Genomic DNA, 27,521 nt, shown 5'->3' with positions numbered 1-27,521 from the left:
GTTGATGATCAGGGTTCCATGGTAAGTTGACTATGCAAATCACCAGGGATATCTATCTAAATGAACCGACATCCAAACTGCCAATTGGCTCCACAATACTAAGCCGTCAAGGCTACACATTGGATTAGAAGGAAGCCCATGCTGTACTCCATAGTACGGAGTAGAATGGATGCTTAATCCCCACAATCCGACTTTACCTCGGCAAAGGGAAGGACTATGCATACTACATAGTCAATTGCAGAAAGATAATCAGTCCCAAGGACCGCAGTGCATTTGACAGCCTAACTCCAAAAACCAATGATAATAATGATAAAAATAATTCCCAATTCCCAAACACCAAACCAAGATTCATGCCGGTGTGGTTCATGTAAGGACATCAGAGGTCTGCCACTGGTACAGAGCCCTCAGCACTGCAACTCCACCAGACTGTGTCTCAACTGTGCGACCCCGTCCACGATCGTTGAAGTCCCGCGGCACGCCATCAAATGCATGAGCATCAGTTTCAAACTCAACATTGCGGTAGTCCACTGCCCCAGCTGGCAAAGTACTACTATTTACAGTGTCCGCAGAGATAGCGGAGGGTGGTTGCTGGAATTCAATTCCCCACCAAGTACCGAATTTCCCATCGTCGTCACGGGTGATCAACGCAGCGCGAGCATTGTGTTCGATCCAGGGCCCATAAGTACGGCAACGTTTGAGATGACGGGTGTAGACATCCTCCCAGCCCTCGTCCGCAATCGGCTGGCGTTTCTCAGCCGCCAGGAAGCGCTCTTCTTGTGGGCGGAGTGGTCGACAGAACTCTGCCAGGTGGTGGAAGAAAATTCCCTTGAAGGTTTGTCCGTTTTGCGAGCAGCTAGAGTATGAGTCGCAGGCTTCTTCCAACACACCGCCGCGTCCAAGACCAACCCATTTCTTCGAAGATGTTTGCGGCCAACCCGTGGCACGAAGAACCTTGTGGACAAGCTCATGACCGTCGCGAAGGTAGCCCTGATCACCTGTTCCGATCCAGAGTCCTCTCAGCCCGCTGAGGACGACTCCTTGGTTGTAAGTGTATACCATTTTGTTGAGCTCGTCGCATTTGCCCGTTCCTGGATCGGATGCGCTTTGCCAGCCGCTGATGTGAAACCCGTCTGCATATAGCCCGCCGGCTCCAGTCATGTTGGAGTTCTTGAGCCAAGCGTAAGCATCGACTGCTGACTTGAGGTGGGCAGGGTTGTGTGGATATGTTCCATTGGCCTGTACATTGGTAATGAATGGAGAGTCAATGGGATCCCCCGGGAAATATAGATACATGGCGATGCTTGCCGATATATAAAGCTCGTTCGTAATGGCGTTTTTATAGGGGATCAAAACCGGGTTCCAGATCATCCCCCCGCCACAGAGGGTCTTGTCCCAGCCGGCCGAGGCCAGGTCATAGAAAATTCGTGCCCGATGTGCAGCTGATTGCCGGAATTGAGTCCCATACCATGATCCCTCTGAAGCTGGGTCGGACGAAGGAAAGTGAAGATTTGTGTGCAAGTCCTGGAACTTGATATTTTCCAGCCAGTCTAGTACGACCCAAAGCATATCATCGTAGGCTTGGTTTCTCAGACTGAAAGCATTCTCTCCAAAATAAAAGGTGTTCATCTGAGTAAAGAATTGATTGACAGTGTTCTCAACTGCAAGCGCGACTGACAGGTGCGACTCTGTGGGGTCGACGACATCGAGCTTGGAGGAGGTATAAGATGACAAAGTGGCGACAACGTGGGTTCCCAGGACCGCAGCAGTCCAGTCAATGCTGCTAGGCCAAGTTCCCATCCACATCACGAAGTAGTGGTCTTGCATACCACGTAGCGCGCCGAGTAGATCTTGCAGCGTCTCGGCGGGAGTCGCATTGCTGTCCTTGAGACTGGCATCCTTTGAGAGATCATCGAGGGAGACAGAGAGGGTGTCGTCAACCGGTCGTGTCTCTGCAAGCAGTTTCTGGGGCGGATACGCCAGCGCATTGGCCACGGCTGAAAGAGAAAGGAAGAATATCCACAGGATCGTATATAAAGAGTAGGAGGGCCCCGAAGGGGACTGGTATAAGGAGCGAGAAGCCATCCTTCCCGGGGGATCAACTATCCGGATAGCAGAGCACCAGTCTCCTTCATAAGAATAGAAGCACACCACTGCTTCTCACCCAGTTGCGATCAATGGCAAGAATGAAAGGTTCTGGGTGGTGCTCAGCCTCGGATGCGGGGGAGCCTTCCCAGAGTTGGGGTCCACAGCTTAGTCATTGGCCCACTCGTCCTTGGAGAAGCAAGTCCATAACCATGCCCTTTGGTTGGCCCATTTCTAGTTTCAGGGCATGAGATCGGTGTGGTAAGAGCCCTGGGCGTACCGCAGGTAACCACTCGGAGACATAATGTGCGCCACATCTTATGTCGCGTGATGTGCGGAGTAGACTGAAAGGGATCAATGCTAAATACTTGTAGTAGTGTGGAGAGTGGACTAACTAGGACTAGTATATGTAGACATTGTACGTAGATGGAACGACCGCTGGCACCAGCATGAGATCATGCTGATGGAGCACGAGATTCCGTTTTCAACGGTATGATCATTAATACACGAATGTTTATTACCTAGGTACATTTTTATTACAATAGCCTTGTCTCTCGATTTGGAACCATGGCTCCAGCAATCCATTCTGAAACTCTCGCCCTCTTACTAGACTCCCAGGTCAATTAATTGACAACCCAACCAGATAGATTATGGAATAATCTCTCCTATGAAAGATTGCCAGAGTGTCGAATGTAGTGGCGAAGCTATGTCTACAGATATCTAAGGTATACTGGTCCGAAAACTCAAACCCTTTGAAAACAGCTTAGAGCCCCATGATGAGCTCAGGCAACCTTCAATTTTCATTATGCTAAATGGTATTTCTATGTCAAGTGGTCTTCGAAGACCACGTTCCAAATTGTATTGAATTTCTTTTATTCTGAAGATAGATCAGCATCTTGGGGTGATTGATCATGCAACGTGGAATCCTACCAGAGGAACAATGTATCAGGACGCCGGCTCGCAGAACTCCGAGGCCTTATCCATAAATTCTCAAGGGATATAAAGGCAAGGAGAACATTTCGGAGCGGCCATAGAGGAAGCAGGAGCCGGCTTAAAGGAAGGGTACTCGTATTGCGTCGTCCAGCAGAGTGTCGTTGGGCATGAGGCAAAAAGGTTGAGGGACAAGCGCCGTGGCGCGAAATATGATAACAAAGTACCCAGGTATCAAGCAAAAAAGGGAGCTATAATATGCATTCCCATGAACATTTTATCGGTCGTATCGGTTCAGAGATTTAGCTCCGGTCGGCATCCGGGCTGCGACTGCGGCCGGGGCTACGGCTGCGGCCCCGAGCACCACCACCACCACCACCACCACCACCACGGCCTCCCTTCTGTCCTCCCTTATTCTTGCTGGCTGGAGGTGGACGGACGAAAGCGTAGTCAACTGAAAGGGTTTGGTCAAGCAGCTTGGAGCCGTTGAGGTTCTTGATAGCCTCGCCGGCTTCGGGGAGGGTTGCGTATTCAATCAAAGCGTATCCCTAGCACGAATCTTGTTAGTAAATATGTTTCCGTAAATAATAGCAGTGCAAAATACTACGAGAGAACATTCAAGCGCGGCTGCTGCAACATATGGGCGCGAGAGATCGCAGTTCGCGACCTACCTTGACATAACCTGTTCGTCGATCCAGGTTTAGACTGAAGTTCTTGATCTCGCCGTACTCTGCGAAAAGATCGGTAATATCCTCCTCGGAAGCTTCTTCGTGAATGTTTGACACGATCACAATCCATCCCTCGATACTGCGCACGGCGACTGCGCCTGATTGGGTTTGTGGCTCGAAACCTTCAGACTGTGCGGGGGCATCGTCCTGGGCGACGGGAGGGTCGACTTCCATTTCGTTCGACATTATGGAGGCGTGGTAGAAAGGTTCGGAGGTTCGCTGCGATCTGGGAATGAATTGAGATATGTGGTTCAATGGGGGGTGGAAGGGCGGCTGACATCGAAGTCGAACGCGGCGGATGGGGAAAAGCTCTGGGCTCTCCCTCTACCCGTTCCGGTTAGCGCGGTGAGCTGCTAGTGGTCAATATCAGAACTAGAGCTATTGAATATTCAAGTTGCTAATTCATGTACTATATCCTATTTGATCAATTTCTCTGCTTTACTAGAAGTAATATTACAGCATAATTGGCAAGGTACTAGACTAGTGTTCTGGATTTCAAGGTTTGTGCTGACCTTGAGATTACTATCGTCGCATGTGACAGGAACAAGACGACTCTATAGCACTAGTACTAATAGATGGAAAGAAAGGTCGAGTTGTCTGCGCACTGGCAAGGTAACCACAACGCAGCTTAGGAGCCCCGGATTCGGAAGCTTCATTTCAAGATTCACCTGCCACCCGTACTCCTTCTCACTCTTCCCCCAGGCCACCTCATTATTCTATCTTCACTGTCTAACACAATGGATCCCAACCTACAATCCGTCGAATTAGTCTCACACGATGAAAAATCGGGCGAGACACGCCAAATTCACGGCAATGAGCTTGAGCTAGAAGCAACCTTCGACATTTTCAAGGGCAACCTCCGTCTGGTGGAAAAAGTTCGCAATCCAGAAATCGGGCGCGAGACCCGACACAAAGAAGTTCTTTTCCTCAACCAGTCCAACAGCAGCTTCCTAAACTTGGAAGGATTGAACGACAATTCACTTCTCCTGTCCTTCAAGCCAGATCCCCCCCATGAAAGTTGATTTGTTCAAGAAGATCAGACACTGTCAACAAAGTCACGACTTTGTCCGCCATATCGTCGACAACCCGCTCCGCAACGCTATCCTTGACCACGGCAGCGAGAATCGAATCTTTTTCCTACGTGTCCCAAAGTATTGCCATCATGGTTGGAAAACAATCGCCCTCGTCCTTCTCACATATCGCAAGATTTCGCCGAAGACTTGGCACAGGATCGTGATCAATAGGAGTCTCCTGGATGTTGCAGGTTTTGATTGGGGACACATCTGCCAAAATCTCAAAAAAGGGAACTGAGCCACCCGTTGCGAGATCGGGACAAGAAGAGGGAAGCAAGATAATATGTAAACGTGAGAGCAGACATGAAGACCAGCCGCCAGGAATCCGGGGTATCTACGGTGAGGAGGTGTTTTTGCAGAACATTGCAGGAACCGATAAGGTGTGAAGGGTTGAGCTATTGATGACAACTGTCCCATGATTTTCCCATGATATTCATACATGCGGAGAAGACTCGAGCTACAAAACTACCGCTCGGAGAGCTAAATGTTACTTGAATGAATGAAAATTTCCAAAGAAGCACATTTGATGATCTTATAACCATTTTACTTTGAACAGATGTGAAAGAGTGGAGATGTGCTTCCTCCGAGTGGTTGTTGTAGCTAGATGTTTATGTACGCTTTTCAGAAAGAAAAAAAAACCGCAGGGTTAAAAATAGTAGGAAATCGTTAAAATACAGGGGTTATGAAGTGGGAAAAGAAAAGAACTCAAGGGCGCTGTTGCAGCTAACACTTCATAGTGAAAGCTTATTTGCGGCTGTTGCTCCGCATGCCAAGAATCTGCACCATGCGGACGAAGATGTTGATGAAGTCAAGCTCGAGGCTGATACTCTCGTTAACAACGTCGCGTTTCATGTAGCCGCGCTCGGCCAGACGGGCGTGGTGCAGGATCTTCTGAACATCATAGAGGGTGAAACCGCCGAAGACGGCAAGACCACCATACAACCAGACACGCTCGGACCACATCAGAGTGCGAGCGGCGGTGGCGGGGAGAACCATGGGGGCAAGACCGGAGAGAGCGACAAGGACGACACCAGCGAGGAGAGGTCCACCGAGGTACAGGTACTTCTCTTGCTTGGCGGTGGCACCGACGAAGGCAATGGAGCCCATCATACCGACAGTGTAGAGACCAGCGCGGGCGAGAATGGCGGGGTGCATGAACATCAGCGGGGACAGAAGAGCAGCCTGGGTCAGGTTGAAAAGAGTCCAGCAGCCGTATTTCACAACGTAGCTGATGCGGCAGTTAGAAAAAGGCCACTGGAGCTGCAAATGGGGGGGGATTTTGGTACTTACTTATCCGGGGAGGTGTAGAGAGTTCCGTACATCGAGCCAATGCTGCCGACCAGGCCGACACCCATCACGAGCCACGGGTTCATAGCCATGAGACGATAAGACCAGCCGCTCATGTGCAGTGCGCGGGCAGCAATGCCGATAATACCGATACCAAGGCCAGTGTGCATGAAAGTCTCGTTCAGGAAGCTTCGCTCGTAGGCGGGCATGCCGCCATCCTCGCGGGTCTCACGGTTGAAGATGAAATTGGTTGCCAAGACGGTACCTCCTACAATGGCGGCACCATAGATCAGCTTTTGAGAGAGGTTTCCGGTCTGCGCATTGTAGGTAGGCTGCATGTATGTTCGGCGGAAGGCATCTTGGAAGGTTTGACGTGACTTGGTGAAGATCGAGGACTGGGCTCCGAAAGGCTTAGTTGCCTGGGCAGGCTTGAATGGAGAGTTGTGGATGAAGCGAGCGGTGTTTGAGAGCTTCTGAACTTGATGAAGTGCCGATGATACGGCGAACGGGCGCCGAAGGTAGAATGCCATGATGACGATGATGTAGTTGAAGGTGGAGAGAGAGGAGCGGTTTATATGGGACCGACGAAGTGCATAAGTAATAATGAGATGCGGATTACTCACCGCGGATGCCGGCACCTCTTAAGTCCGAATCTTCCAGAACTGCCCCCGAGGAGGCACGTGATGAGGTGGGATATCGGCGCCGCCGGTTTTGAAGAGGATACAGATACGTCATGTTAGATTGTCGCAAACGCTCTTTTTGACTATGGCGTCGCATCTGGAAACCCTTGATATCCCTCATCTGCCCGAACCACTCTCGGTGTACGTGGCGCTCTATCGTGACGTCCAGAATGCCGCCTTCCTAAGACAGCAGTTGCTCTCCGGCAACAAGGAATTTGAATATGCCTTTATTGATGCAAGCATGGTGCGCTGAGAAATCTTTTAAAATGTACTATGATGAGGAAATGGAGCGCTCATTCAGGATAATAGGTCTTCTCGAGAGCACATGCGACCGCAGCTATCTTTAGAGCTATCAACGACTACAAAAATGATCGACTCAAGTCCCACAATGTGCACTCGGAGATTGTGTTCGCCTTGAATCCGGCGAACAATGTTTGTTCTACCATGAGATTTCCAATTTTCAAAAGCATTTGACTAATTCTAATAGATCGCCGATTCATTTCGGAAGTTTGGTGTTACAGACTCCACCAAAGACCTACTGGCCGTTAAAGTCTCTGTATCTCCGGAGATAACTCGTGACTCCGTCGCCGCGCATCTGGAAGCTTCGGTTCAAGGAACTCCCGTCCCCTTTGATGACCAAACAGTATCCGAGATTTCAGATGTCGCCAGAATCAAGAAAGTCTTCAAGCTTGGTGCTCTACCATCCCCAGGTGACAAGAACAGCGGTCCAAATGCCAAGCGCCAACTTGAAATGTCATTGGTAGGCGCAATCGCTCTGAGAGGCTCTTAAACGATGTTCAAACTGCATATTGCATATGACTCAATGACCAAGAATGATGAATTTCAAAAAGAAAAGAAGAAACCGATTTATCTGGACCAGAATCTCCGAGGACTCTAGCACCCAAATTTTCATTTTATCTCGGCCCAACAAGTGGCATTGGTCCTTCTAGACTTCAACCTTGGATTTTGAACGACCGAGACATCGACAAAGGTCTATTTTTCTACGTTACCAATATTCTTAGGTAGCAACTTGAAAGACCTTAGTCACTTTTGACGGTACGACGAGATCCGTTGAATGCCCCCTTCCCTTGGGGCGTGGAAACCACATAAGTGACATGATACCATGAACTCAATAAAAAAGCAAGACAATATTATAAGCTATAGAATGCTGCAATTTTTTTTTTGGAAAAAAGCTGGTGATACCATAGAGTGGCTCTACTTAGTCCCTTACTACCAAAGTTTAAAGTATTGACACGGGTTGAGGAATTGAGAAAACACATTGAATTACGCCATTTAACCTCGTAAACCAGAGGCAAATCGTCCAGGCCCAGACCGATGGTATACACAAAACAGTAGAGCCGACCTCTAGATGCTTCTTGTCCTAAGGGTTTGGCTAAAGAGGAACAAGATAAACGCATAACAGCTCCCGCAGGGGGCGCTAAAGGGATTCCATGTTTTCCCCATGGTATCCCATTGCACTATTCCCCGAAATTTGAATCATTACACATCCAGCACGAAACCTATTCTAACGTCTGCCCATGTAAGAGCGATAGAAGTCGGAAGCGGCATTTCCTCCACCCATTCCAGGGCTGTTGTAGCCATACCCAAGCCGAGAAGAAATGGATTGTCCGGCCTTCTGAGCAGCAGACACCTTGGATTGCAGCTCGGAGGTGCCTTGGTCAATGACTTGGAGTTGAGACAAGTGCGAGTTGAGGATACGGACAATCTGGGAAATCTTTGAAAATAAAACCAACATTAGCATTCGTCTCTTGTACCCAGAAGACAACCAGGTAGAACAAAAACTTACCGGCTCATCTGCCCGGTTGGTCTTGCTCAGGCTCGACGAAGCACCATTGACTTCCTCGATCATGCTGGTCAGATCTTTGCCCATCTCATCCAAACGCTCCGAGAGCTTCTCGGCAAGCTTGTAACTATAATATCAGGTTAGTCATACTAATCGAAATGAATGGGAGACTGCTGGTCACGTACGTTCTCTCGCGCTCCTGGTCCGGTCCCTGCAAGGCGTCACCAGAGCCCACCTGTTTGGAAACCATCTCGTCGACTTCCCGTTCATAGCGATCCAGCCATGAGCTCAGCTCATCCTGCTGGCCCTCAACGGATGCCAGTTGACGTTCGACCTCTTGTGTAGCTCGCTCTGCATCGACAGTGCTACCGTACAATTTCTGAACCTTAGTTCCATTCTCAACCAGCATTCGATCCCATTCTGCGACCTTCTCGGCGTTGTCACGGAACTTCTTCTGGTGCTGGTTCAGATCAGTAGCCCAACGGGTAATTATCTCATCCATAGTCTTATTCTTAAGACGTGATTGAGCCGGAGGTGCCGGACCAGTAGTCGACTGGCCAAGAACAGGGTTTGTGCCGGAGCTCGGCGCGGCGCCAGTGGCCGGAGCTGCGGTCGACGTAGCCGCGGCAGCAGCAGCGGGTTGAGTTGAGGCTGTGGATGTAGCTGGTTTGCCGAACAAGCTTGGGGCAGCTGGTTGAGAGGCAGATGTTGAAGCGGGCGCAGTACTGGTCGCGGTCGTGGAAGGAGCAGCAGCGGAGGTGGTCTTGGCTCCACCTAGCCCTGTGAAGAGCGAGCCTCCAGCCGGAGCTGCCGCCGGCGTAGAAGATTGATTCGCTGAGGATGTGGTGCCTCCAATGGTAGGGAAGAGGGACTTCTGAGGAGTAGATGATGAGGCAGCGGGTGCCCCCAAAGCGCCCAGAGGAGCAGCTGCGGTGGATGCCGGAGTGGTGGAAGCGCTTCCGAGAGAGAATGCGGGCTTAGAAGCCGCATCCCCAGCAGAAGGCATCTTGAACATAGAGGGTGCGCCGCTAGAGGCCGGAGCAGCAGCTCCAAAGGCTGGCTTGGGCGTGCTGTCTGTAGTCGTAGATGGGGTTGTAGAATCGGCGGGCTTTGGGGTGTTTCCGAACAGACCTCCGCTAGGTGCAGCAGAAGGTGCGCCCCCGAAAATGGGCTTGTTGGTGGCAGCGCCAGTGTTGGGCGCAAATAAGCCACCGGATGGTTGCGACTGTGTAGCTGCTGGGGTGGTCGAGAGACCAGAGGACGCAGGTGTATTTGACGAAGCCGCCGCATTCATTCCACCGAACATACTAGGCTTGGATGCTGGAGGAGGGCCAGCAGGAGTGGTTGAAGTGTTACCAAACAGAGAATTGCCAGCTGGGGCAGGGGTGGCAGAGGCATTGGCTCCGAACAAGCTACCACCCGCAGCCGGCTTGCTGGCGCCTGCTCCAAACATTCCACTGGTGGCTGGCTGTCCAGACGCTGTTGATTCTGTCGTCTTGTTTGGGGTCTGAGTATTGCCGAACAGAGGTGAGGTACCGCTAGGTGTGCTGTTGCTGTTGCTGGTTCCAAGGTTTCCGAAACTGAAGGCCGTGCTGCCACCACTGGATGGAGCAGGAGCAGCATTAGCAGTACCGAACAAGGTCTGTGAGCCTGCGGGCTTAGAGCCAGAGTTGTCGGACCCAAACATCGAGGGTTTAGCAGCGGCAGAGCCACCAGCAGCTGGAGTTGTGCCGAACGGTGAAGCGGCCGCGCCTCCTACATTTCCGAAAAGACCACCGCCGGAGCTGGGAGTCGAACTATTCTGGTTGGATCCGAATGCATTGCCGGATGTGCCAAAGAGACCACCACTTGAGGCTCCACTAGATGCCGGAGCGCCGAAGGAAAAAGACATGGCGAAGCGATGTCGCGATCAAGGGAATCGGCAAGCTTGGTGGGTGGGAAAAAAGCTGAGGGGGAGTCGATTGGCGATGGATGAGGGGATAGGTTATCCTGCGAGATGGATCGCGGTATTTGAAAGAAGAGAGAAGCCTCTTCAAAGCAATGAAAGTTTCAACCCAGCTGAGAGTGAGGGGGAAGCTTGGGGTAGAAAGAGCGAAGCAATAATAATTCCGGCGAGTGAGTTTGGGTTCACGCGCTCGTGACCGCCAGAACTGTCAGGCATCCACGGGACTATTTCTGCCTGAGGCCACCAACGTTCTGGACTCGGTCGATTGCAGGGAAGGCGTCGACAACCCGCGCTACACACTACATTTACATCGTCATTTCTTCCCATTTCCGTTTCCTTTTCTCTCCTTCTTCCCCACCCTCCCTCTCCCCATGTCCCCGACTTGAGTTCACCTGCAACCATGTCGGAGGTATCGCCGGATCCCCCCCACACACCTTGAACCCCCCCAGCAAGACAACAGAGAGGGACGACCCTGGAGCTGAGGATACCAGTATGTTTGCTTCCAATACTCTGGATTAAGTTCCCACTTGGTGTGCTAATTCTGCTCTGTACAATCATCTAGTCTCGGATAGTGATGAAGAACATTTTTCAGATGCCAGTGAAGGTCACGAACAACAACCATCAAGTCCACATTCTGCTCGCACTTCCCCTGTCCCACGCACTCGAGTGGAACGAGTCGACAGCAACCCCCAGCATGGCGAAGTGCCCGGTACAGAAGCATACAATATAAGAGAACAAGATGCAGTTCCAGATCAGGTCGAAGTCATTCCAGAGGGCTCACCAGGTCTGGATCCCTCGCCCGCGGGGTTGAATGACCGGCCGCCAACGCCAGGTGATTCGCCAATTCCGCGAACAATGGTCGAGAAGGTCGACCCAGACTCGCCCAGCTATGGCGAAGTCCCTGGGACAGAAGCATTCGAACAGCATCAAGCGGATGCGGTACCTGACTTTGTGAAGTCCACCTCCGACCCCGAAAGTGTCCAACCACCACCATCCTCGGAAGATGCATCTCCCGATGTTAGCCCCCCCCAAGCCAACCCATCCCCGAAACACATGTCTCGCGAGTCGATTCCTTGCCTATGGATGAGGAATCGTCATTACAGCTGCGAGCTCACCACCGAAGGTCTCCAAGTGACGCCACGCCTGATGTCATTGAAACGGTTCCGGATGCCACAATCACTCCAGAAAGCCCCTTTACTGAGCACGAACAAGCTCCAGAAGGCACAGAAGAGGATGATTTCGGAGAAGTGAATGAGGGAGAATGCGGTGCAGATGACTTCGATGACTTCGTCGAAGAGCAGAATGAAATGGGTGACGATGACTTTGGAGATTTTGACGATGGCTTTCAAGAGGCTAGCATTGATGATGCCCCTACGGGAGACATCACTACATCTCAGCAACATTACTCCCTCCCGTCTGCCGTGAGTATAACGCCCCAGACAATTATTGCATTACTGCAAATAGCTAAAAACTTCTATCCTGACAGCCTCCACTTATCGACTTCGACGCATACACGTCCACAGGCGAACTTCTCAATGCACTCGAAGGCACCCTTGATAACCTATTCCCTGCGTCGCAAGACCTCAGCTCTCTCCCTCCCGTCGAACCCATCCCCGACTCCGCCGCAATCTTCAGCACAGAGCGTTCTCTCTCACTGTGGTCCCAACTTGTCGCCCCACCACCCCTCCAACCACAGAACTGGGTCAAATCCCGCATCCGCCGACTCTTCCTCGTATCACTCGGTGTTCCCGTCGACCTAGACGAGATCCTCCCCGCCTCCAAACAAAAGAAGCTCGTCCTCCCCTCCATCGACCTCGACGGCTCAGGCACCACAACCCCCAACGGCCGAGCCCGCAGCCAAAACCGCAAAGAAGGCGAAGACTCCCAAACCGCCGAAAACACAGCCACGACAGGGCAGGCCCCTTCGCGTCAAAAGGCTGCCCGCCGCGGCGCGGCCCCACCCCCGGAAATCGAACTCGCCTCCGTCCACCGACTCTGTGCGACCACCGACGCGGCCCTCGGCGGCTTGACGGATGAGGAATTGAAATCCCACGTCAACGAGCTGGAGAAGGTTACCCTGCGCGCCAGCGCGGTTTTGGAATATTGGCTTAAGCGGCGCGATGGCCTTGTCGGTGAAAAAGAGGCCTTCGAGGGCGTCATTGAAAACCTTGTCAGCCATGTTCGGCGTGTAAGGAAATGATGCCTCGATTAGAAGTCATCTTAAATATTTATATGTGAAATCTTTGTATAATCTAATGTCGGAAGTGGGATTACCCCTCCACTGAATGAGCATGATCTTTTTTCTCACTCTAGTCACCTACACAATTACCTCTTCCCACTATCAGTTAAACGGAGTACTTTAAAGGCTAGATTTGAGTGGCCTACGCAACCTGCCAGTGGTTAATAGAACATTCCTCTACAGGTAGAAGGCTTTGCCCATCGTAATGGTGTAGTACGAAGTGTAGACCGTGGAGAGAAACAACAAAGAATTTTAACAAATTATCATTTTGGATCTGATGAACAGCTGGAACAGAAAGTTCCGTCCATAGATAGATTCCTGGATTAAGGCTGCTCAAAAGAAATGCTTTTTCATTTCCTTTTCCAGGAGGTAAAATGTGTCGATCCCCTTGGGGACGAACAACAGCACAAAGAGGACAAACGCCCGCAGCCATCTTGACTTTGGTGGATTTAAACCCTGTATGAAATAGGAAAAAGGGGGAAAAGAAGACAAATAACGGCGGTCAAAAAAGTTGAATAGTGAAAATTGGGGTATCTATTGCTTCAACGCAAGAAAATCAAAACAAGAAAGAAGGCTAAAAGTATGATGACGTGGGGTGTCCCGGGCATTTATGTCTAGCAAAGGCAGGACGAAAGCGCTAGGAAAAGACGACGACATAAGATAGTCATTAAAACACATTATTAGTCTATTTCAATGACTGTGTGTTCTGTATTCGTGATTGGTGGTGAGGGTTCCTGCTTGGCGCGAGACGCTTCCCGGTCCAGGGGACTAGTGGCCTTGCGTTTGACTGACTGTGTGCCGGAGGCATGTTTGTCGGAATGCTCGTCGATAGCAACCTTTGTCGCCCATGATCCATCGGCTCGGACGTCGATCGCCACAGTGCCCTCTAGTTTGTGAGTAGAGATGAGCTTTTCGCGGACATTGACGAAATATTCGTCAATGATAAGGTGCATTGGTCGAGCATCTGCTTTGCATATCGGGCACTGCCAATTGTCATTCATTGGCCCGAGACCTGACTCTGATTTCCGTGTGTTTATGAATACGTCGAGGTCGAAACATTCCAAATGGTCGCAGTGCACAGAGCGAGCGGGGACGTTGTAGACCTGCGCCATGAACGGGTCAATCAGGCCGACAGTCAGACTATCAGAGACAACGGCCAACTCGTCATTATCTGTGGTTGGGCATAGCCGTTTTTGGATTATCTGGAGAGTATCATTGGCGGGCGAGATGGACGCTTGTTGTCGCACTTGGTCGAACCCTAGGGTATCCATGCGTTCAATTCCGAAGACATAACGGTGTTTCTTGCATTCGCCAGGCTCCAAGAGAAAGTGAAGTGAAAGAGTATTCTCGCCTTCTTTAATATGTGGAGTGATATCCAATGGAGAGTCCTTGCCATTGTGGTTTTTGCGGCGAACAAAGAGTTCCGTGCCGTTGATGTGGATGTAAAACACACTTGGCCAAACGGTATTTGCAGTCGGCCACGTGTCATAAACTTTGTCTTTGTCAAGGCTTCCCAGTGCGATCGCTCGCAAGCGAAGAGATAGGCAGCCCTCTTGATACCAAACGGTCGGTCGTTTCCCTGGTTTACCTTCTACAAGGCGTGTGGCCCTCTTCATATCCAGTGCCGACACTTGGAAGGTCCAGTTGCAGGAAATTTCTTCCAAGCCCATGAACTTCGGTGGCATGGCAAAGCCATTCATAAAGAGATATAATTCTTTCCCATCCATGACGTTAGACTCCAGATGGACCAGTTTCTTGATCGGGTCAAGAAGATCAACCTGATGTAGGCTTAGCCGCATCGGGTTCGGCTGCACCAACTGCGGCATTCTATATCCCAAAGCTGGAAGTAAAGAATTGGGTGGTGATTGGGCAGAACGAGGTGAGACGAAGGACACCGTGGGTGTAGTGATTGTCGGTACGGATGCCACTCTCTGTTGGCGGACTGGTTGGGAATGGCGGATCTGTGAAGGGCTCGGACCACCATGGTGCTGTTGGATAGACGAGGGTAGCTGAGGGTGACCTATCGAGTTCATCTGCTGCAGATTACTGGAATTAATTTGTAGTTGATGCTGATTCTGTGCAGTAGACTGTGCCTGTAGCTGAGACACGTGGAAAGGCGCGTATGTGACACCCTGTTGCGGGTAGGACATATTCGGAAAGGTGGCAAGCTGTTGTGTCGGACCCTGAACCGCCTGGTGCGCCTGGGAAACCTGAACCATTTGGAACAGATGGTTTTGCCTATTTTGCTCGTTATGCAGTTGATTGACATTTTGTGGCACATGGTGGGCCAGTGTTGGCATATTCGCAGGCTGCTGGACGGAAGGAGGTTGGGGCTGTCCGTTCCAATAGTAAATGGGCCCTGGTCGTTGCATCTGTGTCGGTTGCTGCATATGTCCTGAGGGTGCCTGCAACATCCGAGGGTCCCCCCATAGTGTTTGGCACATATGGCGATGTATACGGAGGCCTCGGAGTTGTGACTGTCGGCGGCTGAGGACTCTGAGACACACTTGTCGATCTTGAAGTTTGAGGTATCGTGGGAAGGTTCATTTGACCGGGTGAAGAGGTAGAGGTAACGGTAGCGGCCGGTTGACATGGCACAGTACTTTGTGGCCGGGCTAGTGGCGCAAGCTGAAAGTGTGGCGCTGTATCAAACGGCTTCATAGGAATGCGTTGAAATTTTTGGATCAAGTCATTTCTGAACTTCTCGGAATCGGCATAAGTCATCGCCATGTCTTTTTCAAAGTAGGTATGCAGAACCGGAAGAAACGTGTCCTGATAAAGATGTCGACATGTCGATGTAAAGATCACGGCCAATAGGACAGGCGATGTAACTTGCAATTCCTTCCTCATCTCAACCATGAGCGGTGGATAACGCCGATGATGATAGAAACCCTGAGAGATTCGGTCCGCAAGGTATATGAAGTAATTTGAGAGGCGTGGGAGTACAATGGTGAGCAACTTGAAGTCTAGGCGATACCAATCCGCGTCCTTCAGATCCTCATATTTTCGAGGAAAGGCGACAAATCTTGACATGACATCATGTGGTATCAGTGCGTTATCCTTCAGAAGCTCGTTTAGTTTCCTGAATCCTTGTCGCATGGCTGGTTGGAATTCTGGGAAATCCTGATATCCTGAGGCAGTCCATCGGCAGTGTACCTGGTGCAATACGAGGTAGAAGTGATCCCGGTAAAGGAAAGCCTTTTGCAGCAAAATTGTCCTAGAGTTAACAGACGATGTTGATCTTTGACCGACTTCTAGAAGAACTTTCAACTCGGGCTCCCATCCCAGCCAATTTAAATCGCCTGTGTTATTGACTTGAGTAAGAACAGGGGCTGTATGAGGTTGGTGACTGGACACCACAGGCTCCTGCCAAGGTCCGCGAGGGGAGTGGGTATCGGATTGCAAATTTGCATTTTCATTTGCATTTGCCGGGGTAGACGTTGCTATGGGGGAGAGTTGAGTGGGGGGTGTGAGGTCGAGTTGGTCTGGTCTAGAGGTCCCATTCTCTTTCTGGTTGTTGTCGGACAGGGTTGCTCCTGGAGGGCGCGGGGGAGGGATATCGGTGGTGGAAAGAGAGCTCGCGCTTAGGACGGGGGAGGGTAGGCTAGGTGGTGGGATATCTGATTGGGGTTGAAGTTGAGGTTGTTGATGGGAGGCAATCTGCAAGGGAGCGGGCAGATTTGCGCCCGGGGTCACGGGAGACATCAACGGGCCTGCAGCATCAATAGCGGGCGGTTGGGGATGAGCATGTTTGTTGAGTTCCAGGGCCGAAGTTGAATCCGGAAGAGGAGCAGAAACGGGCAAAGCAAGAGGAATGTCAGGAGTGGCGGCCGGGGGACGCATCGCGTGCAGTGAGCAGGTCGGGAGAGAAGAGCGAGCTAGCATCCAATTCTTATTCTTCCGCGCAGCACCCATAAAGAGGCTCGCGGTAGAATTTGAGAGACCAATATCGTCGGCACCACGCGAGTGTCGCCTTGAGGGAGTCATAATTATGGGAGGTCCATGTTTTACGAGAAAGAAGAGCAAAGAAAAGCCGAGCAAGGCAGGTAGAAACGGAGGGAAAGACCAGGATGCTTGTTTGCTCCAGAACAAAGCCGGTCTACTGTAAGCCCTCGGCCATTTCCACGGAGTACGGAGGATTCTCAGTGGACTCAATGTATGATAAATACTAGTATGACTTGTAGTGATCAGAGTAGTTGTAATTATTATAGGTAAGTATAATAATAATAATAATAATAATAATAACAATGATAATATGCTCTGTTTTCAAGTATAAGTAGGTATCCCAAACGAAAGCAGCATGTCCGCATTAGGCTAGTATGACATGCTAGACTTGAGTATGTATACACTATAATAGTACACTACAATAATACCTACTAGGTAGTATAATTATGATAATATACTATATAGTATATTATGATAATAATAATAATACTGCTGATAATGATCATATAATATTCAGTAGTGTACAGTGTATAGTGTACACTGTCGTATAGTAAAGTATACAAGGATACTATACTAGTACTAGGCTGTAGTATGATACGTCGGGCCTCAAAATGGCCGTGTTCAGCCAGATCCTTTCCCTTCCCTTCCCTTCCCTGCATACTTAGGTACTACTATTGTTGTTATTTACCCCATATACCTCTGTATTTACTCTACAATTCTATCCATTACACCTATTTCATTTTATTTTATTTCTTCTCTCTCATCTCATCTCTCTCATCTCATCTCTCCCCACTCCACTCCGACCGTGGATGGTCTGGTCCAGAACCCTTGACGACCGCACACGTCACTTCCATATTTTTTTTATTATTATTATTTTTATTTCATTCTGATTCCCTTGGCCTTGACCTTGACATCTCGGCTCATTTAGCCCACACTTGGACCTTTCATCCTTTCCATTTCCCTTCCATCTCATCTCCTCCCTGTGGGACTTCATTCCACATCAGATTCCTGGAATCTGTCAATCTGCCAATCTGCCAATCTGCGCCTTCGACCTCTCCCCTGTTGTGGCATGGGAGATCGGGTCTGCCACGCTCTCAAGATCGGGAATTTGGTCCACTTAGGATCTCTTGAGGTACAAACAAAGCTTCCGACAGTTCCAGCTTAGTTCCTTGCGAACCCCGCGAGCTAATGACCTAAGCCCGCCCTATTGCTTCTGCTGCGCTAGATTCCTCGTCCTTTTCTGGCATTCCCTCCCCCTTCCCTCCCCCTCCAATTTATTAATTTCACATTACTCTTCTTCGCCAAATTCCAATCCGCCGATTTCTCCTCGTCTTCTCTCCCCTCGAAAGGGTTGTCTGGGCCCCCATGCCCTACAACTGACCTGCCCATAATCCTCGCCTCGGCTTGTTTCCACTTTCGTGCGATCGGAGGTTCTCCCCCAACAAAAATCATCGCGAAATGGCCGACCATTCAATGGCCGACCATTCGGGCGCCTCACCCGCGCCCCCTAAAAATGTCCAGCGGGGGGGATTATCTTGTCGCCTTCCGTACGTCTTCCTCTGTGCGACCCTTTGCGCCATTGCGATTGCGCGTGCGTGCGCGTGAGCGCGAGCGCAAAGTACCCCTCTCGCTCGCCCTCCCAGCCATGCGCTAACCCCATTTTAGATGATCACTTGAAGCGCAACGAAGATGAATTACAGATGATGCGCGGCGATATCATCCATCTGGAGGAGATGGATGAGGAATTCCAAGACGGATGGTGGCTTGGAGAACACACCCGCTCCAGTCAAAAGGGTCTCTTCCCTGCATGTATGCGCCCACTTGAACCAACGACCGCAATCGTCTCCCTCAAGCTGATCGCTCATCAACATAGGTTTCACTCGCAAGGCCGAGGTTCACGATCTCCCTCGGGCCCATGTGCGCCCAGCCAATTTAGGTGCTATCAATACCAACCCTTCCCCCCAGGGCGTGATCGCTTCCGAAAACACCGAGTCGCCTGCACAAATCGAACCGTCAACACCAGTGGAGTCTTCTTTCGTCTCAGCCGGCAGCGAACAAACAACGCCCCAGGCGTCACGCCATGCAAGCACCTCCGATGTCTATGAATCGGTGGACTCTCCCCAACAACAGCGATCGGCTTCCTCTCCATTGCCCCGACCAAGTCTATTGGCGGAGATCCAGCAAACATTCCGACGATCCATTGATAGCCATGCCAATGGCGAGGAGAGCCCCGTGATGAATGAAACTTTGAGCGTCATCGACGAGCACATCACCGATATGAACACCCCCCGTCATAGCGTTTCGACCCAAGACGCAAAAACGATCAATGACTCGGGCAGTGAATACAGTAGCCATTTCAGCCATCGAATCTCATACATCAATGGGAATGAGACGGATGAGGAAGAAGGTGACGGCCCCACTGAGGAACAGGTTCGACAATGGAATCAGACTGAAACCGCCAAGCAAATGCGAGAGCTCGGAATGGATCCCAGACACTGCGAGATTTTCGAGGAACAAGAAATCACAGGTGATGTGCTACTTGATATGGACCAAGATTTCATTTTCATGAAAGAGTTCGACTTTGGTGTTATGGGTAAACGACTCAAGACCTGGCATAAGGTCAAGGCATTTCAAGAAGAAGTCCGGGGTCTGAAACAACCCCAGACTCAGGCCCCCACAAGAGCTTCCGTCGCCGGCTTCTCCAATGGTCCCGAAGAACGATCTCTGTCTCGTGCCGGTCATACGGGGCCCTTCTTGCCACGCATCCCGACCGTGTCGGAGAAGACTGGCGCAGGCTACCCCCGAGTTTCCGCTGTCCCTGGCCAACACCCAAGACTAGCCAGCAATGCTAGCTCTCCTGTCACACCCCACACTCCTCCCTACGGCCATGATTCACCAAGGCGAATTTCTGCAGCCTCAATCCGTGATCTCAACCACACACGAAGACATTCTTCCATCGACACAACTCATCGTGTCCCTCCTGACTCCACCATGAATGGCCATAAGAAAAAGCCATCATTTGATCGAGCTTGGACCCTCAACAATGGGGGTCATGGCCTACCTACTCGCCCAGGGACCTCACTTGGTACTACAGCGTACCGCGGACCACAGTTCGCCGCTACGGAATCAGAGCCAAACACGCCTGAGCACATGGATGACCTTGATCGAGGCTACTTCTCCGGAACTGAGGTGGATTCCCGTCGAAATCGACGCGTTCTACAGAAGCGGACATCCGCCAGCGGAAGCATCAGCCATTCCCGGAAGTCAAGCTACGCTGCGGATGACAGGGTCGCCAAGACAACTGGCAAACGTCAATCGCGCATCGCCAGCGTGGACTCTATACGTGATGCAGCTAGGCATGTCTCTACTGCGGCCGAGAATTATCACGGCACCCCACCAAAGAGTCGTTTTAGAAGCTTGAGTACACGTGTCTCTGAGCGAAGCGGTAATGATTCCCAGGATAGCAAGACCGGTTTCTTTTCAAGCCTAGGTCCCTTCATGAAGAAGGGTAGTGATTCGGACAGTTCTGCACGTGCCTCGCCATTCACTCTCCCGAAAATCGGCGGTGCAGGTCAAAGAGTTCGACGAGCCGTTGGGCTTCGCGCTATTTCTGATGTTGTTGGGAAGGGTAGCACCGATAGCTCAGCTCCAGTCTCGCCCCGTGACTACGACCCTACGTCTGGTCGCACTGGATCTACAACTCCTTCGGCAACGTCTAAGAGCTCCGAACGCCACAGTACAGACGGGTCAGGTAAAGCTGCTGAAAATCCCGGCATGATTAATCGCCCCCGAACAGTCAAATCCAAAAAGGACACTAGTGCATATACCCGTGGCCTAGAGAAGAAGGCGCCAAAGGAGCAGATGGACGGCTGCGACTACAGCGGATGGATGAAGAAGAGATCATCCAATCTCATGACAACATGGAAGCCTCGACTTTTTGTGCTGCGTGGTCGCCGTCTATCCTACTACTACTCCGAGGAAGACACTGAAGAGCGAGGTCTCATCGATATTACAGCCCATCGTGTGCTGCGGGCAGATAATGATCCTATAATCGCGCTGCATGCCACAGTAACCGGCTCCACCTCGCAACCCGCCAATGCGAACGCTAGCGAAGCTTCCAAACTCACCACTCCTGCAGTCCTTGCCTCGCTTGCTGGCAAGGAAGGAAGCGGACCTTTCTTCTTCAAGCTCGTGCCGCCAAAGTCGGGTAACTCACGAACTGTCCAATTCACCAAACCCACCACCCACTACTTCCAGGTTGATAATGTCCAAGAAGGTCGCTTGTGGATGGCGGCCCTGATGAAGGCTACTATCGAACGTGATTTGTCTCAAGTGGCAGAGAGTACCAACAAACAAAAGACAATCAGTTTGAAACAAGCCCGGCTGATGAACCAACGCCCACCCGCCTTGATGGCCAATGCGTCCGGTCCGGAGTCCGACCGTCTTCCCGATGAGTTAATCGAAGAGGAAGACGAAGAAGAGCACGGACTTCGGATTGAAGGCTTGAATTTGGCCAAACCGCCATCAACCGAATCCAGTTCGTTTGTCGATGCGAAGGCGGACATACAAGACAACACGCCAACGGCCAACGATCGGCCCATGTCCAACCCTCTCGGAGAAATCGACACTGGAAATATCTCCCTTCTTCCTAGTCCCTTGGCTAAGATGGAATCGCAGTAGTCTTCTTGATTTGCCATGACACTACTACTACGACAATTCTGGCTGAGGGACCTCTAATTTTGAGAAACCCACTGCGACTAATCTTCTTCCACCTCTTCTTTTTCTTCTCATCTTTTTTATTGCTTACTTTTGGTCCGTTTACAATCCCCCCCGATCGTTTGGCGTTTGATGTGATATACCCCTCGTACCGACTTCTGTTCCATTCTTTCCTGGCCTTGGCCAGCTCTTGTTTGTTATGTGGACACGAAGGGTTGATGTGGGCTGTGTGTGTGTTTGATGAGTTTGGCTTTTTGGAGGACTGAATCAGTCGTTGCTTCATCTGATTTTGGGCTTTTTTTTTTCCCAGCTAGACTTTGGGGACGAGTTGATTCTTACGAGTTGTAGATAATTATAATCACCCGGCTTTCAAATACATGATGCATTTGGATTTTCAGTAGGGTTAGATCTGAATTTATTGGTTACTAGTATGACCCTTGCGCACCTCCGTACCCTCAACTCTTTCTATTGTAGAGAATGTATGGAGAAAATGGAATAAAGCAATATGAATGGTGTGATATGTGCTGAGAGGTGGTGGAAGAAGTAGGGAGGAACCATGGATGATGGCTGCCAAACATTGATACGCTGGAAGCTCTCTATCCCCTTTCTCTCCGGGATTCATCTTCCTAGCCCAACGGCTTGAATGGAATAACTAATATCCAATGATACTGAGGGAGTGTGTAATACTATGAAAGAAGACTTGCATATCACTCTTTCAGACCGAGGCCATTCCTTGAATCGAAGTTTGAAAGTAAAATGAACCCCCCTGGTCTTTTCTCTCCCTTGGTCTAAACTCCCAATAGGAATTATTGTATCATTAACATCCACAGCCCGACTCAGCATGTACAAGTACAAAAGGCTTGAAGGCGTCCTCCACCCATGAATTCCCACCTTCCACATCCCCATCTCCCTCTAAATATTCAAACCCCTCACGTCAAATACCAAAATACCAGCAGGCTGTGTATTGGAAATGGCGCGCTCAAGGCATGCTCTGGAGATCCTTAAGATCCTGGCAATTATTCTCTGCTTCCTTGAGCCACTTTCTCTAATCCAGGCAGGGCTGGTGAATTCTCGCTGGTCTTGTGAAGCTCTTGCGGAATCTATGTCTACTATCCCCTCGTGGAGAAATACACGAAGCTGATATGAAAAAGTAACTTTGGCGGGGGGTCGGACCCAGCCCGTCCCATTCTCGCTTCTTGAATCATTGGCAAGATCTACATCCAAGTGTCCAGAACGCCAGCAGTGGTAAGCTATGCTCGAGGCCAATACAACCTATTTCTATCGCCTTCTATGTCTAACTTCCTGGGGGTCACCATGGTTAGGTACACTAGCAAGACTAAATATCTTAGTCTTTGGGGTTATCAGAGGAAAAAAAGCATAAGCGAGTAATTATCGAAGTTGTCGATAGCACCGTACTTCTCTTCCGAGGAAAATATGTCGCAATTCTCGTTTCCAAAGCCAAAATCCACTCAGATAGATTGCTATAACACGAGATTTGGCGAAGAGACTCTTGGAACGTTTCTTTCGTCCAACCTAGTAGCCCTTCAAATCTATGAGGGGTTTTGGTCAAGGAGATTCGCCGATAAGTTGCTGGTGAGTACCCTCGACAAGCTTATCTTCCAATTTATTGAAACCCATTCTTGCTTAGGAGTGTAAATCCCTGAGGAAGTTTGATATTATTACTGGTACCAAGTACGGCACTTCGCCGTGGGGGCTACTTATAACCTGCAAATTTCTCCACGTCCTCAACAAAATGCCCCATAAAACCCATATAGAGTTCTCTTATATGAGGTGTATGGGTGACGACCTTGCCCAGAATTTCTTCCCAGTCATTTTCCGTCGAAGTAAACTAGAAGTACTCAATACAAGCGCCAGAGACTTCCAAAGGGCCTTTCTTCGAGGATTCGATGATTACAACGAGCTCCAAACTCTTCCGTTCTTGAAGTATCTCTGTATCCATGCACAGGATGATATTTTGAAATACCTAGCCCCAAAGCTACCTGCGTTGATGTCGATTAAATTCACTAGCTTTCGAGATGAATGCCTTGGGTCCGACACCCCGGATGGACACCTAATTGATCAAAGGACTGGACATTTTAGGGCCAACATACCCCCATCACCTCGTCTCTCGGGGCCTCTGGGCTGGTTTCGTACTTGTTCAAAGCTTGAAGAAGTCAATTTCAATCCTTGGAATAACTTCGTTTCATCCCGCGATCTCATCGATTTAGCTCGAGGGTGTCCTTTACTCCGTGTTCTGAAACTGGAGTGGATAGCCCAACATTCCGATACAGACTTTGGAGATCATACAATCGAGGTGATTGCATCGCATTGCAGAAACATGGAAAGCTTGATGTTTGAACATATATATTTCAGACCAGGATTGGCGGTGAAGTCCCTTGTTGCTTTGGGCCGTTATTGCCCAAATCTAATCCATCTATTTCTCGGGCTCTCCATGAGTATTCAGGAGCTTGAGTATCTGACGAAAGACTCGGTTGTTCTTCTTTCACTCGCATTTCTGAGGGTTGATTTGGTAGGTGCGGGTGACCCGCAACTCGAACGTACTCCTTCTACAGGAGTAATCCCAGTGATCTTAAGGCTGGTGGTGCGGTTGATATTTTTGTCACCTTGATAGATTATGTCCTCAACTATTATGGCCTCAGTTCAAGACTTATCCAAAAGGCGGCTGTTATATACTCAATCAGTTCGAAATATACAAGAAGCACCGGCCAAAACCAGCTGCGTCGGTCTCTGTCTATGAGACTCGACTGATCAGCTGCTACAGAGATCCGGAAGAATACATGAATATATCGGGGTTTGAAAAGTACGGACAGGCAACTTGAATGCCCAATCAACTGATCCAAAGTTTTCTAGCACAGTCGTCCCTGGCTTTCGTTTCGTTTTGTTTTTTTTTTTGTTTTTTTTCAGATTCCCATTCTGGATGAAGTGCCAGCTATTATTCATTTTGCCTGGGTATTGATTTCTCAAGATATAATTGAGACATGAGAACAACTATGAATCGCCATAGCTTAATGTCTACTGCATTATCTTCACCCGTGAACTTAATTTTAGATCAATGTGTATACTACTACTCAGGACAGTAGTAGTAGTAGTAGTAGTAGTAGTAGTAGTAGTAGTAGTAGTAGTAGTAGTAGTAGTAGTAGTAGTAGTAGCAGTAGTACAAGAGCGTGCAAATTAGGGCGATATGCAATCATTACCTACGTAGGTCAGCCCTGGAGGTTCAGTTCAAAAGCTTCCTGGTTCAAGTTAGTATATAGTATATAGTACCTAGGTAGTAGTATAGAAACTCTCTACGGTTCATCACCTGCCCAGGTGGGCAGTCAGTACTAGTACGCTCCTTTAGACAACCATTAGCAAAGAAAACGATAAGATAACGATATTGATGTAGGTTTCAAGGTTACTATTCGACTCTTTGATTAAGGTAGCCCGGTAGAATGTAAAATTTTCTTTCAAAAAATATCTCGCCTGGAGTTATACCAGGTCAGGTTTCATTTGGTACTCTGTTACTATTTCTGGCGTGATAGCCTCGGATGACATAGTTTGGGAGCACCCTTGCCTTGTGCTGGGGCGCGGCGTGATCTTCGCTGTTTACCCCCCTCCAGGGCACCGAATTTTTGCCCTTCACCATCCACAACGCGCTCTGTTATTCTTCTATATATTTGTTACGATGTATATTTTCTCCCCATAAGATTATTTCTAAAACCCTGACCCTCATGTTCCTCCGTTCGCTCCTTTCCCGCGTTCTTGCGCTGCTGCTTCCGCTTGCCCTCTCCGCTACAGTCTACCTCTATCTTTACCCAGTCTTCAATGGCTGTGCGTTCCCCCTACCTCGATCAAAGTCGCCAACAGCAGGAGATCGATCTTTCCTCGAGCCATTGCGACAGAACCCCTCCGCCAACACCTTCCTACAACATCTCCGAGCCCCAGACTCCGCGGTGAACACCCAGCCAGCAATCTTCCGACTCCTAGTCCTCGCAGACCCGCAGCTCGAGGGAGACACGTCTCTGCCTTTGCCGGAGTGGAAACTAGCCGCGCGGGCACGCAAACATTGGCAGGATGTTCAGGATGCAGTGGAGGATGCCTCGGCTACTGCGCCCTTCCCAAGGTATCTCCTGAACTCGGAGGTTCTCTCCAGTTTCACCGCAGGGCTACGAGACCTTATAAGCGAGGATGTCCCACGGTCACTTCGGGCAGTTCAAAAGCGCGTCGACCTTTTGGGTAACGACTACTATCTCGCGCACATCTACCGCACACTGTTTTGGTGGACTCGACCCACACATACGACCGTACTGGGAGATCTTCTGGGAAGCCAATGGATCGACGATGACGAATTCTCCTGGCGCAGCGAACGCTACTGGACTCGCGTTTTCCGCGGCGGAGAAAGGGTAGACGACAAGATCACGAGAACGGGGGCTACTGAGGGTGCCATCGCCGAGAAGCAGGACCTCGAGCCCCTGGGACCGAACTCCGACCCGGCCTGGCCTAGACGAGTGATCAATATCGCGGGAAATCACGATATTGGCTATGCAGGTGATGCTAGCGAGGCGCGGATGGAGCGTTTTGAGCGCGAGTTTGGCCGTGCCAATTGGGACATTCGCTTCCAGCATCCTCCCATTGATCCGGGGTCTGGTGGGTCGGTGGTTGCTGCTGAGACTGATAAGTCGGTTATTACTCCGACTCTGCACTTGATTAACCTCAACACCCTTATATTCGATACGCCGGCGTTGTCTGAGGCCGCTCAGTCGCATAGTTACAATTATCTCAACGATCTTATTAGCAAGCGCCTTTACCCGGTTGAAGATCGGTCTACGTTTACCCTGCTCCTCACACACTTGCCTTTGCACAAGGAGGAAGGAGTGTGTACCGACGGGCCGTATTTTACGTTCCATGAAGATGATGACGAGGAGGGTCCTGATGGCATTCCGCGCTGGAAGGAAGGTGGATTGAGGGAGCAGAACCATTTGAGTGACTTTATCAGTGCATCGGGGATTTTGGAGGGCATCTTCGGCATGACTGGTAATGATAATGCCTTTGGTGGTGGCCAGGGTCGGAAAGGACTCATTCTTACGGGCCATGACCACACCGGCTGTGATGCCGTCCATTTCGTCAATCACACCAAGGAAGTAGAAGAGGAGAAACAGGAAGAGGGCACTTCCGGTGGTACCCCCCTCGCAAAGCTGGAAGTGGGCTGCAAAGAGATATACCGAGTCCAATGTGCAGTCCGAAACTCCATCTATCCGTGAAGTTACACTTCGGTCGATGATGGGCGAATTTGGTGGAAACGCTGGACTTCTGTCGGCTTGGTTCGATGTTGATGCGGGCGAATGGGACTACGAGATCACGATGTGCCCTGCCGGTGTACAGCATATTTGGTGGGCTGTGCATGTTCTTGCTCTCGTCACGTTGATTGTCAGTTTGCTCTGGGTGGTGCTCCGATTGGTTGGACCCGCAGAAGTGTCAACGAAGGATGGAGTGCAAAAGAACTCAAGTCCGATTAAGAAGGGTCAGAGTCATGCGGAAAAGATACCCAAGCAGGAAAAGACGACGGAGTGATAGCTTGATAAACTGCTTATTTATTGTACAATAGCATAGGGTTCCACCAGTAAATTTAGCTTCGGGTATTGCAAATAAATTGTTTCCCTTTCACTTGACAGTAACAACCAGACAGAATCTACTAATAGTAACAACGGGCAGTGACCTTGGATTTAAAGATTGCGGCAAGGAATTTCATGATGAGAATATCATAGCTGATCGCACACGCAAGCCAGCTATAAGCAATCCTCAAGTAGACATTGCTAATTTACACAAAACCAACTACAAACCCATGACAGTCACAAGGGGATCAGATGTTGTAGATCTGCCTATATCCCTGGGAGTCTAGGCTGAGTAAAAGAATATGAAGATGCCATGATAGGTAGCAGAATCCATACTCCAAAACTCCTATATCACATACAACAGAGAGGAAAAGCGTTTGGATGTTTTCATGAAAAGTTGTATTTTTCAAGTACTTCCGAAGATCGCCAGTGTTCAAAGAGAAAAACACGAATGGGAGGAAAACCGGCTCGAAATAACAC

General features: G+C 50.0%; 10 protein-coding genes across 10 annotated transcripts; 5 read left to right on the top strand and 5 right to left on the bottom strand.

The window, feature by feature from the left end:
- Positions 1–363: 363 nt before the first annotated feature.
- Positions 364–2,082, bottom strand: N7533_007419 (putative glycosyl hydrolase; the record flags this gene model as incomplete). The annotated part of the gene is made up of 1 exon (XM_057104069.1): positions 364–2,082. The coding sequence occupies one exon, from the start codon at positions 2,080–2,082 to the stop codon at positions 364–366; it is 1,719 nt and encodes a 572-aa protein (XP_056959026.1).
- A 1,232-nt stretch (positions 2,083–3,314) lies between these two features.
- N7533_007418 (RBM8 family RNA-binding protein) lies at positions 3,315–3,926 on the bottom strand (the record flags this gene model as incomplete). The annotated part of the gene is made up of 2 exons (XM_057104068.1): positions 3,315–3,560; positions 3,684–3,926. 2 exons carry the CDS (start codon positions 3,924–3,926, stop codon positions 3,315–3,317), a joined length of 489 nt encoding a protein of 162 aa, XP_056959025.1.
- A 551-nt stretch (positions 3,927–4,477) lies between these two features.
- Positions 4,478–4,762, top strand: N7533_007417 (uncharacterized protein; the record flags this gene model as incomplete). Its single annotated transcript, XM_057104067.1, has 1 exon — positions 4,478–4,762. One exon carries the CDS (start codon positions 4,478–4,480, stop codon positions 4,760–4,762), a length of 285 nt encoding a protein of 94 aa, XP_056959024.1.
- Positions 4,763–5,557: 795 nt separating this feature from the next.
- Positions 5,558–6,630, bottom strand: N7533_007416 (Bax Inhibitor family protein; the record flags this gene model as incomplete). Its single annotated transcript, XM_057104066.1, has 2 exons — positions 5,558–6,041; positions 6,104–6,630. The coding sequence occupies 2 exons, from the start codon at positions 6,628–6,630 to the stop codon at positions 5,558–5,560; spliced, it is 1,011 nt and encodes a 336-aa protein (XP_056959023.1).
- Positions 6,631–6,865: 235 nt separating this feature from the next.
- On the top strand, positions 6,866–7,570 carry N7533_007415 (EKC/KEOPS complex subunit CGI121/TPRKB; the record flags this gene model as incomplete). The annotated part of the gene is made up of 3 exons (XM_057104065.1): positions 6,866–7,024; positions 7,090–7,212; positions 7,268–7,570. The coding sequence occupies 3 exons, from the start codon at positions 6,866–6,868 to the stop codon at positions 7,568–7,570; spliced, it is 585 nt and encodes a 194-aa protein (XP_056959022.1).
- Positions 7,571–8,305: 735 nt separating this feature from the next.
- Positions 8,306–10,475, bottom strand: N7533_007414 (putative nucleoporin Nsp1; the record flags this gene model as incomplete). The annotated part of the gene is made up of 3 exons (XM_057104064.1): positions 8,306–8,515; positions 8,588–8,711; positions 8,770–10,475. The coding sequence occupies 3 exons, from the start codon at positions 10,473–10,475 to the stop codon at positions 8,306–8,308; spliced, it is 2,040 nt and encodes a 679-aa protein (XP_056959021.1).
- N7533_007413 (DUF5102 domain-containing protein) lies at positions 10,448–12,729 on the top strand (the record flags this gene model as incomplete). Its single annotated transcript, XM_057104063.1, has 5 exons — positions 10,448–10,514; positions 10,801–11,019; positions 11,092–11,546; positions 11,633–11,950; positions 12,016–12,729. The coding sequence occupies 5 exons, from the start codon at positions 10,448–10,450 to the stop codon at positions 12,727–12,729; spliced, it is 1,773 nt and encodes a 590-aa protein (XP_056959020.1).
- A 719-nt stretch (positions 12,730–13,448) lies between these two features.
- Positions 13,449–16,755, bottom strand: N7533_007412 (MIZ zinc finger domain protein; the record flags this gene model as incomplete). The annotated part of the gene is made up of 2 exons (XM_057104062.1): positions 13,449–15,274; positions 15,321–16,755. The coding sequence occupies 2 exons, from the start codon at positions 16,753–16,755 to the stop codon at positions 13,449–13,451; spliced, it is 3,261 nt and encodes a 1,086-aa protein (XP_056959019.1).
- Positions 16,756–18,171: 1,416 nt separating this feature from the next.
- Positions 18,172–21,393, top strand: N7533_007411 (putative polarized growth protein (Boi2); the record flags this gene model as incomplete). The annotated part of the gene is made up of 3 exons (XM_057104061.1): positions 18,172–18,304; positions 18,379–18,522; positions 18,587–21,393. 3 exons carry the CDS (start codon positions 18,172–18,174, stop codon positions 21,391–21,393), a joined length of 3,084 nt encoding a protein of 1,027 aa, XP_056959018.1.
- A 3,767-nt stretch (positions 21,394–25,160) lies between these two features.
- N7533_007410 (uncharacterized protein) lies at positions 25,161–27,000 on the top strand (the record flags this gene model as incomplete). The annotated part of the gene is made up of 2 exons (XM_057104060.1): positions 25,161–26,630; positions 26,668–27,000. The coding sequence occupies 2 exons, from the start codon at positions 25,161–25,163 to the stop codon at positions 26,998–27,000; spliced, it is 1,803 nt and encodes a 600-aa protein (XP_056959017.1).
- Positions 27,001–27,521: the final 521 nt, after the last annotated feature.

This window comes from Penicillium manginii (assembly GCF_028828005.1).
Source record: "Penicillium manginii strain IBT 31320 chromosome Unknown utg000005l:1.0-5665137.0:1.0-5668048.0, whole genome shotgun sequence".
Classification (NCBI taxonomy): Eukaryota; Fungi; Ascomycota; class Eurotiomycetes; order Eurotiales; family Aspergillaceae; genus Penicillium; species Penicillium manginii.
This window is presented reverse-complemented; position numbering and strand designations above follow the sequence as displayed.